This window comes from Phoca vitulina, unplaced genomic scaffold (assembly GCF_004348235.1).
Source record: "Phoca vitulina isolate PV1807 unplaced genomic scaffold, GSC_HSeal_1.0 scaffold20, whole genome shotgun sequence".
NCBI lineage: Eukaryota > Metazoa > Chordata > Mammalia > Carnivora > Phocidae > Phoca > Phoca vitulina.
This window is the reverse complement of record NW_022589723.1, coordinates 25,337,499-25,354,898: the sequence shown is the minus strand read 5'-3', so window position 1 is coordinate 25,354,898 and position 17,400 is coordinate 25,337,499. Positions and strand designations below refer to the sequence as shown.

Sequence of the window (17,400 nt, the reverse complement as noted above, 5' to 3'; positions counted from 1 at the left end):
TTCCAGCATTCAATAAGATCACTCTACATTAAGGGGGTGGCTTCAAGACCATGTACAGTAATTAGTACTTATGATCCTGCCTATAATATTTTTGACCGTCATAAGTTACTTTTAAAAAAATTTCAAGATCTTCGTAATATGCAGTGTGTCCTACTGATTGCATTGTCGCATTGTCAGCATATATTTGGTTTTTTTTTTTTTGGTTGTTTTTTGTTTTTTGGTTTTTTTTTCAAATTGACAATTTTTTTGTGTTTTATTTTTAAAAATCCTTGTGATGATGGTTAATGAACAACTATCAGTCCTAAGAACACAAAGTGAAGTCAAGTCCCAGTCCTCAAATCTGGAGAAGATGGCCATATATCCACTGAATAGAATTGTCAGAAAATCTAGCTCTTCAGGCATCTTGGGGAAAATCAGTGCAAGAATCCTAAGGGAATCATTTGCTCAAATAACCTAATCTAGGCCTTTGGAATTGTTAATTTGTACGAATAGTACTAGTGTGAAATATAGTCAATATCAAGCTGTTCGATTTTTGTTTTCTTTTGTTTTTTTTTTTTTTGTTTTCAATTTTCTTCTGGTGATTTGCTTCTTTAGCTCTTCAAAGGAATCTAAGGAGAGCAAGACATCATCCAAAGATGACAAAGGTAATGAATTTTTTTCCTGTTTGTTTCAGTGGTAAATGGCGTACTTTCGTTAGAAAGTAATAATTGTCTGGGGTTTCGTTTGACCTTTAGTCATTAAAAATTGACATACTAAAAATGTTGGGTGGGCCTCGGTGTAGACTATTGAGTTAAACAGATTTCTGCAAACTCTGGGTGTGATTGAAGCGTTACGCTTTAATTACTTAATTTGTAAACTGGTTTGAGTATGCTAAAAGTATGTGTTTTTCCCATTGTGTTCTACGCAACTGTATTGAGTGTTAATACAATGGATATTTCGTTTTCTTACATTATAATTTTAGAAGTATTTTATCTTTAATTATAGTCATTTGCAACCCTTATGCACCAGCACAACTTTTCCCCTGTTCTTGTCTAGTAGGAAATGTACTGTAAATAGTAATTGCCTCTATTTGTGGAGTCTAGCATTTAAAAGAAAATCAGTCTCTAACATTTGGTTTTACTTCTTTCATTGTTTAAACCAGGGCACACTTCTAGTAACGTAGCCAATATATAGGAGTTTGATTCTTGAAGACTTACTTCTTAATTTGACTTATTTTGGGTTATTGGGAGTCCTGTGTTGGAAATTAGTTTTATTTGAAATTCTTGTAAGCTTAAAGATGCAATATTTGATGTTGGGATGTCTGGTTATCTCATGGCTGTGCGCTATCATCTCCTTTTGTACATATGCCATCTACTTGAAAACATTTCTTGTTTTCTAAAAAAAAAGCATTTTAAGGGAAAAATAACACCATCCAGGTACTGCAGAGTCCTAAAATGCCTCTTCAGGGAATGTTAATCTGTATTGTGGTGCATTTAGTGTTATTTTGTTGGTATGTTTTGTAGCTGGAAATCTTAGTGATTGACTTACTAATTGACAATTAATTGCAATACTTAAATCCCTTACAGTTTTGGTTAATGGACAAAATACAATGACTTTATTAAGTGTTACCCTTTAAATTTAGAAACTTGGTGGTCTTGGTTAAATGGTAACTTTTTTCTATTAACTAAAAATTTTTTTTTGTAAGAGAAGTACCTGGGCCCACATGTTACTGATAATATAAAAAAGATACACACGTTTCTTGTTAGCATTTCATAAAATAAAATCAATCCTTTGATAAATGTGTTTTTTAAGAGTAGAAATGCAGCAACCATTAATATTTAAAATATTTGAGTCAGGTAGGTGTTGTCTCCTCATATAAGTCTACACTGACAGTAATTTTTCAACTAAAACTTGTGGCATGTAATATTCGAAAGCATTGAAATTTTTACTCTTTCCACATATAATAACCTGAAGTTACAAAAATTGTTACTTTTAAGTATTACATACTGTTTTTCTTAAAGTGGGGTAAGAATTGTTTTCCAAGTAAAGTCAAATGAATGAAGGCTCCCCTTTTAGAATAGCACGTTTGAGGAAAAACCCTGGAGGGTGACTGAGTAGGCCTGTATTCTAAGAAATGGCATCTCTGTGTATGAAACCATAATTTGTGATGGAATTAGTGCAAAAATGATTCATATAACATTGTATTTACCTATTCTAAAGGATTTCGAGGTTTCTGATTTTATTCTTGTAATTAATTTGTCTTAGAAGATTGTCTTTTATTAAATCCAGAGTTAACTAGTTGCATATAATTTCTTTTTTATTCTTTCTCTACCAGAGAATGAAGATGAGCTGTTGGTTAGTCTTTGTTATTAAACGTTTAAATTCTTGGAAATAGTTTATCCCTTGCTTTGACTGTTCCCTCTTGCACTCCCAATTTCTCAGGATCTAAAGCCCAGAACAGATGAGGGTAATTAAGCAGTCTGTACGTTTTTTGATGACTGCTTTCTGGTTGTGCAGTGGTAGAGTATAAATGATTAAACTTAACAGTGAAAGTCCAAGACCTGTAGTTGATGTTTTACCCATTTTGATTTTAAAGTCACATGGTAGGAAGTATACAGATGTTTAGACTTGTTTCCTTACTTAGCTGTATTGTCTATTGTGTTTGATTTTAATAATAGCAGATTCATAGGATTTGGATACAGCAAGGTTGTACTATCATAATTTAACTAAGTTAAAAGAGGATTTTATAATTTTGAAATCATATGGACCTAATAATTTTGTTAAAAAATAAAATTTCCAATTAAGACACTAAAATGTCTGATATTAAATCTATTCTAGGAAGTACAAGTAGTACTAGTGGTAGCAGTGGAAGCTCAACTAAAAATATCTGGGTTAGTGGACTTTCTTCTAATACCAAAGCTGCTGACTTGAAGAACCTCTTTGGCAAATATGGAAAGGTACAATTTTTATCTGTCTTTCTAGTATCTCCATTTGAAATGGGGATTATATTCAAAATGGTATTACATAAAACCTTCCAATTTCTTGTTTTTCTTAGGACTGGTATAGGCATAATTATTGAGTTCTGTGGTATTGGTGAGTTTCAACATAAAATCTCACCCTGAGCCCTGGGGATCTTTTTATTAAAAGCTCGTATTTTGAGCCCAATTCAGCCAAGGACTGCGTTTTGTTTTTCACATTTGTCATGATTTTTCTAGAAACTAGAGTATCTGAGGCTGATCTGGTCATTTGGAAAATATAGGTAGACTAGTATTAGACGATGGGATATAGAGTTTGGGGGTGGGGTGGGGGCTGATGTCCCTGTCATCATACAGATTCTCGTACAGTAGTGGAGAAAAATGTAAAACTGTTAAAAATATACTTAATCAGAAGTTGTGATATGTGCTATGATGGAAAGAGTTGCTAAGAAAGGAAAAAGGGGAGGGTTTGCTATAGTTGGTTCATCAGGAAAGGTTTCCCTGGCATATAAGGGGAAGACCTAATAGAAGAGAAGAATAGTCAATAATTAAATGAATTAAATAGTCAGTTAATAGTTGTTGAATTGAATTATAGTCGATCTGTATCCCTTAAGGCACTCACTACTTTCTACCTTATATTTTTGGTTTTCATTAATACATCGTATGTAATCTACACCAGTGTAAGCTCTTTGATACCAGAGACTTTATCTGCTGTACTTTGTGTGCACACAGTAGGCTTTGGAATATTTATTAATGACTAGTATTGGTAAATAACCAGTAATGAATGTTACAAAAATCTATCCTGTTGATTTCAGGAGTCTTTTTTTTTCCTTCTAATATAGAGAGTTGCCTGAGTGTTAAGGATTCTTGTAGGTGTCAGATACAGAATACTGAGAATTGTAGTCACATGATTAGCCTTGGTAATTTATTGTTAGAGATCCAAAACCAATATTTTAATACTGGCATTTCCTGGGACTAAAACTATATAAAGGACACCGTTGTAACAAGACGTCGGGCTTAAAAATCAAGTTGCTGTTGGGGCAAGTCTGCCTTTCCCAGAGTTGAGATAAAAGCTGATAGTTTCCAGCCATTCACACCACACAGCCTCCTAAATTCCCTGTTTACCTTTTCATGGCATTATGTCTGTCTTTCTCTTTGTTCAGCACTAGACTGTTCTCTCACTTCTCTTCTTACTCACCCATCCCTTGTCTCTCTTAACGATTTTATAGAATTGAAATTTTTTGTCACTTTGATATTGGTATAAATTTTAAAAGCACAAAACAAAGTGTGTCTCTTTAGGGTGTATTTTTGTAGGGTTTGTTTTAAAGACTGCTTTTTTTATATGTGGATGATTCTTTATTCATTTTTTGAAATTTCTTGTAGTTACTTGTTATAGAAAATTGTTAACACTCATTTAGAAACTTTCTAGAAAGTTACCTTTTTTTTTTTTTTTTTCCTCTAAGAGAGTCAGGGTGGACTTATGGTAGGGGAAGTTTGGCCCAAATCTAATTGAGAATATTATTTCTTTGCTTTCATTAATTGTGCCATTATTTCATTGATGTGACTGTGTTTTGGCTATATATTTGAAAAAATTAATAAGAAAAAAATAGGGGCACCTGGGTGGCTCAGTTGTTGGGCGTCTGCCTTCGGCTCTGGTCATGGTCCCGGGGTCCTGGGATCGAGCCCGGCATTGAGTTACCTGCTCAGGCCTGCTTCTCCCTCTCCCACTCCCCCTGCTGGTGTTCCTTCTCTCGCTTTGTCTCTCTCTGTCAAATAAATAAATTAAATCTTAAAAAAAAAAAGAAAAAATAAATAAAAGTAGGTTAAATTGCTTTTTGACACTTTAAATTGTTCCCCTGAATATTTACTAAGTACTTACAAGCAAAGTAGATAGTGATCACAAGAATATGAAACAGAATAATACATATCCTAAATTTATCCTTCATCATGAATTTCTGTATCCTGAACATACCGTTTTATTTGAATAGTCTTACTTGTGAAATTTGACTTACTCAGAAATGTATGTAGTTGTAAAACTTTGTAAAGTGTTATCTTATGTTATAGGTTCTGAGTGCAAAGGTAGTTACAAATGCTCGAAGTCCTGGGGCAAAGTGCTATGGCATTGTAACCATGTCTTCAAGCACAGAGGTGTCCAGATGTATTGCCCATCTTCATCGCACTGAGCTGCATGGACAGCTGATTTCTGTGGAAAAAGTAAGCTTGCCTAATTGTATATAAAAGGGAGGTTACTTTGAGGGCCAGTAATGCTTGATTTAAAGATGTTATACCAGTAGGGAGTAGAATTTGGTATAATTTTTAAGTATTTATTTTTAGTTTTTTACTTCCAGATTTTCCAGATTTTTTACTTCCTGTTTTCCAGATTTTGTCCCAGCAACATACTTGTTATGATCATAAATGTAACTTACTGTTTTTTTGTTTTGTTTTCCTATCTAAACCTTTCAGGTTAAAGGTGATCCTTCTAAGAAAGAACTGAAGAAAGAAAATGATGAAAAGAGTAGTTCAAGAAGTTCTGGAGACAAAAAAAATATGAGTGATAGAAGTAGCAAGTAAGGATTTATTTTTTTGATAAGCACATAGACTTTTGGGAAATTGATGAAGTAGTTCTCATTTTGTTGTTTTCTTGGGTGGTATGGTCAGGACACAAGCCTCTGTCAAAAAAGAAGAGAAAAGGTCGTCTGAGAAGTGTGAAAAAAAGGAAGGCAAGGAGACTAAGAAAATAGAAGGTAAAGACGAGAAGAATGATAATGGATCAAGTGGCCAAACTTCAGACTCGATTAAAAAAAGTGAAGAAAAGAAGCGAATAAGTATGCTATATGTATCTTTCTTCTTGATCCCTTTTCTAATGCTTTCTACAACTTCATTTTTACAGTGGAAGGGAAAACCTGAGATTACAGTCCAGATAAATATTTAAATTTTGTTAGATGTCACTGTGGTAGAAAGGGAGGTCCAGTAGCACTAGTTGTCTTTTCTGCTCTTGGGAAACAAAGGTGTTCTTCCAGCTGAGCCCCTTTACTGGAAGACCTGGGCTGGCTGTAAACGGCCATTGATTCGTAGTTGTGTAACTGAGTTGGGATCTTTTGGTATCACAGAAAGTATTTATGTTTGTGGATTGAGTTATTTTTAAAAACTATGTGCAACTAAGTTCTCATAGAATAAGTAGGTTTTTTTATTTCATGCACTGGTTTCTGAATATCTGGCTATCTAAGAATTCAGCATTTTTACATTATATTGATTGTCTTTTTTAATGAAATGTTTTTTAGGCGTTTGTTTATCTACTTTTTTTTTCTCTTAGGTTCCAAGAGTCCAGGACATATGGTAATACTAGACCAAACTAAAGGAGATCATTGTAGGCCATCAAGAAGAGGAAGATATGAGAAAGTAAGTCTCTGGACGGATGCTGTATCCTATTCTCCCTGTTTCTAAAAGAAGATAATTTAGTATCTCTGTAACCATTTTTTTGCATACTTCTGTGCTTGAAAATCTAAGAAAAATAGAATGTCATTACTCATTTAACCTTTTAAAATGACCAGCTGAACTTGAAAACCAAAACCCCGAACTATTTTAACTTCTAGTCCTGTTATAACCTTTTTTTTCCCTGTAGATTCATGGGAGAAGCAAGGAAAAGGAGAGAGCTAGCCTAGATAAAAAAAGGGACAAAGACTATAGAAGGAAAGACATCTTGCCTTTTGAAAAGATGAAGGAACAAAGACTAAGAGAGCATTTAGTTCGCTTTGAAAGATTGCGACGAGCAATGGAACTTCGAAGGTAGGAAAAGAGTCTATTTTATACCTGTCTTTAACTATAGGTACATCTTTAACGCTAGTTACAAACCAGATTTCTGGAAATTGTATTCCCACAGAAAGCTATTGGCCACTTTTAACAAGTGCAGTAAAACCTAATGATTTCTTAAGTTTGCATAGCATTTTATAAAGTACATTTCCATCTGTTATCTCTGTCTCAACTGTTCTGTAAGATTAGGTGCGCCCATTATATAATTGAAAAAATGGAGGCCCAGAGAGGCTAAATGACTCTTCCAATGCCACATGGCTAATGAGTGGCAGAGTCGGGACTCAGACCCAAGTCTTCTGACTCCAAGTCCAATGCTCTTTCCTCTACTCCAAAGCTGCCGCCATGAAAAACATGACTTTAAAGGAAAAAATGATGTTGAGATAAGATAGTATCAGTGTAAGCTACAGTGTTCAAGTAGCATGTTGACATTTTATGAAAAATTGATTGTACTTTGGATTAGAGCCCAAGTGAAGGAAGATTCGCCTTGTGAACCTTACTGTGTTCAAGCTCTATCTTGAAGCAAGCATTCTCTTTAAAACAAACTGAGAACAAAACAAAACATTTCTATTTTTAGTGGCAGTGTCTCAACAGTTCACCATGAATGCGACCATTGCTTTCCTATGTCAGTTTTTTGATGCCACTTAAAATATTTTTGTGAAAGTGTTTTGTAATATAAATTTCCAAATATTAACCTATCTCATTGAGAGGTCTTTTATCATGGGATTTCATCTATTCATTCACAGGAGTGTTAGGAACAACCAGACACATTTGACAACTTAAATAGTACTATGATTGCCACATACTTTATTAGAAGGAAATAATCCTTGCATTACTGAGAACCCATTTTTTTTTCTCTTTTTGATGAAGTCCCAATATACTGAGATTCCTATGTAGATGATAAATCAGGATGAGAGAGTGGGAGCTCCTAGAGCAGTGATTCTCAGGTCTATCAGACCAGCACCCCTTTATATATGTATATATATATATATATACATATATAAAGTGTAAATATATATAAAGTGTGTGTATATATATATATGTGTGTGTATATATATATAGTCACAGCATCCTCTTTACTCTGCTGAAATGTAATTGATGCATAATAGGCTTACAAATGCATAATATGCCTATATAAATAATTTCCAAAAAACCAATATAATGCCTTAACTCTAATATAAAGAAGAAATAAAAGTAAATTATAATGAAGCATATATTCCAGATATGAATGTTTAGGCACGACTCTCTAGAAGACCTAATGAAGTAGTCAGATGTTTACAACCCTCTTTAGACTCAATGAAAATGTGACAGCTACAAATGCAGACTGATATTGGTGTGTCATTTTGGTAAGTCAAATACCAGGAGTGGTGTTGACATTACTACATGATTTCTGAAATGGTGAACAGCTCTTGGTGAAGGTCTTAAGAAAGTATCATTTTTCCTCTAATTTACATGGAGTTGCATTTCTAGAAATTTTAGTGTATATAAAACCATGCCAAAGCAAACAAACCGACCTAGCATTTATTAAAAATGAGTCAAATTCTAGGCTCCATATTTTTTTTTAAGGTGATTTTGTTTTGTTTTAATGACATGAATGTCCATTATGGCATTTGAAAGGTGTAAGTGTTGGACAGTTTTTTGTTGTGCAGAACTATCCTGATTATTCCATGCATCATAAGATATTTAGAATCCGTAGTCCCCACTTACTGAATGCTGCTAACAGCCCCCATGGTCATTGCGATAATTTAATATGGCCCTCAGATTTCCATGGGAGCAGCACTGAGCCACTGAGAACCACTGGGCTGCTAGAAGAAGACATGGTGATAGAGTACACGAAGGGCCTTAGAGTGAGGGGATGACAAAAACGTGATTAAAAGTCCCAATACAGTAACTTCATTCAGTTCAGCATACATTTGAACTGTGTCCTGACTCAAAGAAGCATGGGCCGGTGAACACCAAAAAGGCCCTTAAAGTAAGGCCACATTTTATTATATGTAGCATTTGCTATAATTCATGTTGATGGGTATGACCCCAAGTCATCAAAATAAGGTATACCTTGCTTAAGGAGGTAGACCATATACTAGATACTGGAAATTTTCCTCTCAAAAACAGTAGAAGTTGTAGTTTTGGAAATTCATATATGTAGAATATCTCCTTTTTAAAATGTCGATTCACTAATGGGCTATTATTATGGGATTTTTATTTAAACAGGAATCCTCTAAGAGGCAACTACTCTATAAAATTCAGCTCCTCAGTTGACAGTCTTAATAAATAAGTGACAGCATTGGAATCTGTTTAAAGTTTTATTTTGAGTTCTCTTTCCAATTACATTAAAACTACTTAGGTTGAGTTGAAGTTTAAAATTGCCAACCTCAAGGAAAAATTCAAACTCAAAAGCTATTCTCTTTCACACAGTGCTAGCATAATTTAAGTATTTCTAAATACTGATTTTTGTTAGACGAAGAGAGATTGCAGAAAGAGAGCGTCGAGAGCGAGAACGCATTAGAATAATTCGTGAACGGGAAGAACGGGAACGCTTACAGAGAGAGAGAGAGCGCCTAGAAATTGAAAGGCAAAAACTAGAGAGAGAGAGAATGGAACGCGAACGCTTGGAAAGGGAACGCATTCGTATTGAACAGGTGCAGTCAGAAAATCTTTTCATCTTAAATAACTGACCTTTTTCAAACCCTGTGATTTTTGCCCTAAAATTTGCTTTACTTGTTGTAAAGCTTCTGAAGAATGAGTTCAGCTAATGAGCATTTATTAAGGTGTCCCTGAAAGATAACAATCACTTAGGTGCTAGTTCAAAATACATTTAGTAGTGACTTTGTTCTAGCCAATTGGTAATAACTCAAGCTCTGCAATATCATGGCAGCCTAATAGTCTGAGCATAGGACTATGAGTCCAGAGTAGTTGTAATCCAGGCTCTGTCACTATCCCAGTCTCAGCAAATAATAACTTATTTCCTTACATAGTAGAGTGGGAATGATTTCCCAAGGCTGGAAGGAAATAATGCCTCTCTTTGCAGAACTGCATCCAGGGTTTTAAGCACTTTAGTTTCCAGACATATTAAGAACTTTATATCTAATTCCCTTTAGGTGCTTTTGTTTCAGTCAAATGATGAAACTAAATCTGACCTTCCCAATTACCTGCCAACTTCCACCACCCAATCTCTGTTATTTTTAATGTTGCAGAACAATAGCCATAGCCTAGCTTACTGATTTCTGAAGTCAATTTTGTTTATATATTTGTCCCAGGTATGTGTTTTGCCCGGTGCTTGCCTATGGTGGTTTCTTAATGACAGGATGAAACAAGGTTGCGCATGTACTTACCTTGTGTTTTCATTTTGCATTGGTTGGTTCTTCCTTCTGTGTTGTCTGAAGGAACGCCGTAAGGAAGCCGAACGTATTGCTCGAGAACGAGAGGAGCTGAGAAGGCAACAGCAGCAGCTTCGTTACGAACAAGAGAAAAGGAATTCTTTGAAACGCCCACGTGATGTAGATCATAGGTAGTTGCCTGCTTTCTTCTTTAACAGTTAACACTTGCTATCTTATGCCTTCCAAACTAAGACTGATTGGAGGATTAGCAAGTACAGGCAACCATCACTGGAATCAAAGGTCATGATCCAGTAGGGATGGGAATGATTGCAGGACTGGAGTGGATCCAGTGCATCGTCAAGTAGACAGAGTCTGCTCTTTTTTCCCTTTCCCTTCCTGTTGCCAAATGTTTTTCCATTATGACTGGAAATACATCACCATAGTAGGCTTCCATGATGGTTCTCAAACTCAGACCCATTTTGAAAATTCTGACAGGGTAGTGCAGATAAACTTGGAAGTGACAGACTTGGAAAGAGGGCATTGTGTGTTTGTGTTCATGCTGCTTAACAGATACCCAAATGCAGTCATTTAATTTTCTTAATATAAGTTCTGTGAGATTTAGTTGATTGTGTTGAGAAATACATGGAATGAATGAATTGTGCTTGGGACTTACCTGTCGAACCTTTCCGAAGTTAGTGTGACTGAAAAGGTTGTGGACTCTTGGTTAGAATTTTATTATAAAATGGTAGCTGTCTTTTCCATTTACGAATTTTAAAACAGACCATTTTTCAACTATTTCCTCTCCTGTGAAATTCCTCTAACACTATATGACTTTATGCAATCTGATAATTAATTCTTTGCTAGCTTGTTCTTGTAACAGAATGTTTTATGTCTTGAGTTTATTAGCCTCTGTACCCACAGTTCCTAGCATGTGGTATGTATGACTCCAAGTAAGTGTTGTGGGAGTGTTATACAACTAATTTATATAAATGAGCAAATATTTCTCTTCAAGGCGAGATGATCCTTACTGGAGCGAGAATAAAAAGTTGTCTCTAGATACAGATGCACGATTCAGCCATGGATCTGACTATTCTCGCCAGCAAAACAGATTTAATGACTTTGATCACCGAGAGAGGGGCAGGTTTCCTGAGAGTTCAACAGTACAGTCTTCGTCTTTTGAAAGGTAGATAGATACCTTGAAAGTTGTTGTATTTGGGGGGTGCCTGGGTGGCTCAGTAGGTTAAGCATCTGCCTTCAGCTCAGGTCCTGATCCCAGGGTCTTGGGATCAAGCCCCACGTCAGGCTCCCTTCTCAGCCGGGAGTCTGTTTCTCCCTCTCCATCTGCCTCTCCCCCAGCTCATGCTCTCTCTTGCTCGCTCTCTCTCAAATAAATAAAATCTTAAAGAAAAAAAAGTTGTATTTGGTACATGAGCCTTGCTAATGATAACTTTGGTTCGCTATTAAAATCTTAAGTACTACAGCTCAGATCTGACTGTTCAGAACAAATCCTATGTTTGGTTTTTGTTTTTATTAATGTAAATGTGATTCAGTATTCAAAATTAGTTTGGGGCGCCTGGCTGGCTCATTCGGTAGAGCATGAGACTCTTAATTTTGGGGTCATGAGTTCGAGCCTCAGGTCAGGTGTAGAGATTGCTTAAATAAATAGACTTTGGAAAAAAATTAGTTTAATAGGCCACCGTAACAAGGTTAAGTAGATTGGCTTTATCTTCTTAACCTTGTTTAAAACTAGGTGGAATACTGTTAGCTTTGGATGTGCTTCAACTGTTTAGAACACTAGAATATCCTTCAGGTCAGTAGTCACTTGAGTGTTTGATGTTAATTCCTCCCAGATGCTAAACAACAATCTTCATACCAGACATTTAGAATATAAGTTATTATAATCAAAGTTGTGGCTTTTTTGGTGACTTTGCTTTCAGTTAATTTTTAAAGAAGCTGTGATTTTTATAAGTTATGCAAGTACAATTAAGAATAAGGCCAAGTAAGTACATCTCAGGACCTCTATTCTTTGTTCTCAATAATCAATAGGCGAGAACGCTTTGTTGGTCAAAGTGAAGGGAAAAAAACACGCCCTACTGCACGAAGAGAAGATCCGGGTTTTGAAAGGTATCCCAAAAATTTCAGTGATTCCAGAAGAAATGAACCTCCACCACCAAGAAATGAACTTAGAGAAACAGACAGGCGAGAAGTCCGGGGAGAACGAGACGAGAGGAGAACAGTGATCATCCATGACAGGCCTGATATCACTCACCCTAGACATCCTCGAGAAGCGGGGCCCAATCCATCCAGACCAACCACCTGGAAAAGTGACAGCGGCATGTCCTCCGACAAACGGGAAACAAGGTATCTTGAGTAGTTGCCAGGGCCCAGCCGGTGGCATAGAACGCATTTGGGTTTAAGGAAAAAAAGGTGTAATAAAGTTTTGATTGTCGATGTCTTTGGGTTTTGTTTAACAGAGTTGAAAGGCCGGAACGATCTGGGAGGGAAGTATCAGGACACAGCGTGAGAGGGGCTCCCCCTGGCAGTCGCAGTAATGCTTCGGGCTACGGGAACAGAGAGGGAGACAGAGGTGTGATCACAGACCGAGGAAGTGGAACACAGGTAAATGCTTGAGGATGTATTGTCACCTCTTCAGGAATAAATTCCGAGGATTTACCATTTTGATGTGGCCTCGATTAGTTAGAGTGGAACGATTGGGAGACGAGGTTCTTATAAAAGATCTTAATGTTTTTCATATTTTACTGTCAACAATTGAGCATTAATAGTCTAGGGGCGCCTGGGTGGCTCAGTCATTAAGCATCTGCTTTCAGCTCAGGTCATGATCCCGGGGTCCTGGGATTGAGTCCCTCATCGGGCTCCCTGCTCCGCGGGAAGCCTGCTTCTCCCTCTCCCACTCCCCCTGCTTGTGTTCCCTCTCTCGCTGTGTCTCTCTCTGTCAAACAAATAAATAAATCTTAAGACAAAAACAAAAGCATTAATAGTCCAAAGAAGTAGGATGCTAGCCCTGAAATTCTTTTTTTTTTTTTTTTTTAAGATTTTATTTACTTATTTGACAGAGGGAGATGCAGCAAGAGAGGGAACACAAGCAGGGGGAGTGGGAGAGGGAGAAGCAGGTTTCCCTCTGAGCAGAGAGCCCGATGTGGGGCTCGATCCCAGGACCCTGGGATCATGACCTGAGCTGAAGGCAGACCTTCAACGACTGAGCCAGCCAGGTGCCCCCCATGAGCAGAACTTTTAAGACGGGGTCTGTAATCCAGATATTCTGCCTTAGTCAGAGTAAAAACTCATAGACTGGCCCCCGCATTCCGATATCCACTTAGAAAAGGTATCCTGAGGAGGAGATCCTGTTCCTCCCTTGAAAATGCTGTTTTTCCTAATATAAATTGTTTTGCCAATATTATATCTCTGTACAGTACCTTCAGCTTTATTTTCTGTAGACTAAGTGTCATCACTTCTGACTCTGCTTTCCTTGGATCTTTAGTTCTATGGCCTTTGTTTCCTTAGGTTCATTCACTCTGTTTTTCATAGTCATGTATGTAAGACCTTGTAAGAATCGTAGCAATAATGAGTACTGTGTGAAATAGGACGACAACCACCGTGTCTGTATGCTGTTTGCATGTTGATCCTACACCCTACCCTGATTCGTTGTACTGTTTTGACCCCTCACTGTGCCTTCTTACACATCTATCCATCCAGGCATCATATATGGATCTAGAAATACTCGAGGGTCAAAAAGTACATGCATGCTGAAAGCTACGGAAATAGAAATTACATTGCCCCCATACCCTGCCCTGAAGCCTGAGCAGCTTCTCAGTACAAAATAGCTGGAAACTCTTTGCATGTGCTCTGGTATTATTCACCCCCTTTTCTTCTCAAACACCTTATTGATTTGTTTCGGACACTTAAGAGCACACCAGCATAAGTGAGTCGGCATGAGGCTGCGGGTGTTGTGACTTTTCTTTTAATATGTGATTCTTTAGCACTACCCTGAGGAACGACATGTGGTTGAACGCCACGGACGGGACACAAGTGGACCAAGGAAAGAGTGGCATGGTCCACCTTCTCAAGGGCCCGGCTATCATGATGCAAGGCGGATGGGTGATGGCCGGACAGCAGCAGGCATGATAACCCAACACGCGAGGTAAGTACCCGGTTAAGACTTTTCTGCCGGCATTCATCCAAACCTTTATCCTTTCCTTAAAGGGCAGGATAGTTTCTGAGAGATTGAATGGCAACTAGCGGTCACAGTCCTAGCTTAGCCTACACATTTCCCCATGTTAACTCCGGATCTCCCCGAGATTATATGCTGGGCAGCGGATGTTAATTTGTTAGTTTATATTCCTCATTGTAAGTTCATTGATTGGCATTCTGCCCCATGGGTTGAGATCCAGGTATGTGTGTGTGTGTGTCATAATCCAGTAGATAAAGAGCACCAACTTCACGTCTGAACTGTCATCTTGTTCACTGCCTGTCACTCCTAAAAGTCCTAGAAAGCAGTCCTAGAAAGGAGGAGACTGAAAGTACGTTCTGCTCCCTCCCTTTTCCAATAGCTCTAGCAAAACTGTTGCACATTTAACTATCCCAGAGCCTGTTCGTATCCTCAGAGGTGAGCTTTGTCTTGTGCACCAGCATCCATTGTGGCCCCTCAGCTGGCGAGTCTGGTCTCCCCTTCTCTTCCGTGCCCTTCTGTCTTTCCCATTCCCCTGTCTTAGAAGCGGGGCGGGCTCGCTGATCCAGCTGACTGCTGTGCTGGTCAGTTCCACCGTCAGACTGGAGTGAGTGAGTGTTTATTATATCTGTGTCTGCACGGCCTTGGCACTCATTCCACCTTTGGTTTCAAAGGTTACCAATGCCTTTTTTCTAGATACATTTATATTCCTTTATTTTCTGAGCTCTCAGTGTCCTTGGTGGTTAAGCACTATTGCTCACTGTGGCTTTTCTTTTTCGGGGGGATACTCCTCTGTTTTCTAATGCATCAGACTTTTCTTTCTGCTCTTTTGATTTCCTTTGCTGGCTCCTTCAGATGGTTGAACTTCAGATACTGCCCTTGATATTTAGCTCTATATTGTGATCTTTATGTAAGTGTTTTGCCGTCTCCATAAATTCAGGGTCACAGGCAAACTCATTCCTCTCCTGTTTCAAACCTTCATGTTCCACGTGTTGCCTTCAGCTTCTTTTAATTTGCCAGTGCCACTGTGCATCTTGTTCACCCAGACTGGGCCTCATCTTTTATCTTCTTCCACCCCTAGCATAAATTTCTAAATGTGGTTCCATTTTTAAAAAATAATTGTAATAGATATGCCTTCTTCCTCATTTCAGCTTCTCAGATTAGTCTTTTACCTTCTCTGTTACTCACACTATTTATAAGTTTAACTCTTAGAACTGTTTTGTTATACCATTATTTGCTCCAAAGTCATGAGCTGCCTCTCTGGTCACAGATCTAACCTGCCATCCTCAGTCAGGCATTCGAACCTTTATGTAGTCTGATCTTATTCTACTTAAACTGTTTCACCATGGGTTTTTGTCTCCCAAATTGGTTGTAGGGTGTTTTGGTGGGTCTTTTTTCCCGTGTCGCTCATTAGTACCTACTACGTTGCCATTACACGTATAAAAAAAAAATCCATCCTCCTCCAAAAGAAATCCAAAAATGATTCTGTGATGATGTCCTCTAGCTTGGAGGTTCAAGTTCCTAGGTGATACCGATGCTGCTGATCTGGGGATCACACTCTGAGAGCCACTGCTTCAATCCATTCATGTGCATCCCATTAATTGGCTTACTGTGAGGCAGAGACTTTGAAGTGAGAGTGCCCAAGTTCAAATCCTTGTTCCATCATTTATTAGCCGTGATCTTGGGCAAGTTACTTAACCTCCAGATCCCAGTTTCTTCATCAGGAAAGTGGGATTAGTAATGGTCCATACCTCACAGAACTGTTGAAAAGAGTCAGTTATTTAATACGGGTAAAGTACAAAGAACAGTGCCTGATAAATGATAAACACTTAATAGGTATTAGCTGTAATTTATTCTTTTGTTCTTGACAATTTTTTCTTTTAAACCTTTTTCAGTAATGCATCCCCAATTAATAGAATTGTACAAATCAGTGGCAATTCCATGCCAAGAGGAAGTGGCTCCGGATTTAAGCCATTTAAGGGTGGACCTCCACGACGATTCTGAAAATTAGCTCTCTGCCATGGTTTCAAGATAATTTATTGAAATCTCCTGTAAACTTTACTTGACTACTTATGAAGAGGACCTCTGACTTGCTTGAGAGTTCTGTCAGACTTTTCTTTTTTTCTCTTTTTTTAAAATTTAACATGATTGCTTTTCTCAATTTTGGAGAAGATGTTTAAATAGTTCCGTTGTAACTTTTAATAGTTTTGTGTATCATTCAACTTTTTTTCTTGCAGCACCGAGACACATTTGAAAAGATGGAATCAAAACCATTTTGTTTAACGCTGTGTGAATATAAAGAGTAGTTTGCAGCTGTGTGGTAGTAGTTTCATTTGCAGCATTAGCTCTGTGGTGTCAGGCTCTGGAGTTTCTTGTCACCAAGCGTTTTCAGCCTCCATTTTGTAGGCTGTCTAAGCTTAAAAAAAGTCTGCTGTCTAATTTTTAGAGAATAAGATTGTTCCTTGCATTTCTGAGTATTATGTAACCTATTTTTGCAGAAGGTACTGTTACATTAAGTGCATCTGTGTATCCTGGTTTAAAAAAATGTACTCTTTTTTGAAATAAACCTTCATATTCTGTATAGTTGCTAAAGCGTTGAGAACCTTTTTAATTGTAAAATGAGAGCCGATTTTCAGGTTAGTGTAGCAGCACACTTGTTCGGGTTTGCATGGTATGAAACCAAATAGATTAATGAAACCTTGGCCATGAGGTTTGTATCACTGAGGTTTTTAGACTGAGTTGTGCAGGTAAGTGCACTTTTATTAGGTAATCTACACTGTTCGGTGGATAAATTCCATCTCTGGGAATTGTGTGGGTACTAATGTTTCCATGTTCCCAACTATGTTGAGAACTGGAAAAAACCCAGGTTCTAGCTTGGTGAATCAGTTGGGTTTTGTAAATACTTGTATGTGGGAAGGCATTGTTGTCTCTTTGTGAAAATAAAAATCCACACCTGGAAGTGTATGTGTCTTTGTTTCCAGCTTTTTAGGTGTTAGTCCTCCCCTTTCTGGAGTTAAACCCAAAGTAAGTGACTAGGTTTAGAGCTATGAAGGCAGTCTTTTGGTCTTTATTCCTTGGAAATAAATCTCACTTTGATTTTCACCTCAGTAGCTGGGTAGCACGCTCTGGTGAAGTG

General features: G+C 37.6%; 1 protein-coding gene across 4 annotated transcripts in view; it reads left to right on the top strand.

Annotated features, from left to right (window-relative positions):
- The window catches only part of SLTM (SAFB like transcription modulator), a 42,277-nt gene extending 25,152 nt beyond the window's left edge, over nt 1-17,125 (top strand). For all 4 annotated transcript variants that reach the window (XM_032417122.1, XM_032417121.1, XM_032417119.1 and 1 more), the window contains 14 exons: nt 595-644; nt 2,818-2,936; nt 5,019-5,168; nt 5,418-5,521; nt 5,613-5,779; nt 6,268-6,353; nt 6,577-6,740; nt 9,220-9,400; nt 10,145-10,269; nt 11,091-11,261; nt 12,125-12,439; nt 12,553-12,697; nt 14,077-14,237; nt 16,160-17,125. In XM_032417122.1, the coding sequence (XP_032273013.1) occupies nt 595-644; nt 2,818-2,936; nt 5,019-5,168; nt 5,418-5,521; nt 5,613-5,779; nt 6,268-6,353; nt 6,577-6,740; nt 9,220-9,400; nt 10,145-10,269; nt 11,091-11,261; nt 12,125-12,439; nt 12,553-12,697; nt 14,077-14,237; nt 16,160-16,268 (2,047 nt within the window). In that variant the 3' untranslated portion in view covers nt 16,269-17,125. The remainder of the gene's footprint in view (nt 1-594; nt 645-2,817; nt 2,937-5,018; nt 5,169-5,417; nt 5,522-5,612; nt 5,780-6,267; nt 6,354-6,576; nt 6,741-9,219; nt 9,401-10,144; nt 10,270-11,090; nt 11,262-12,124; nt 12,440-12,552; nt 12,698-14,076; nt 14,238-16,159) is intronic.
- The last annotated feature ends 275 nt before the right edge of the window (nt 17,126-17,400 follow it).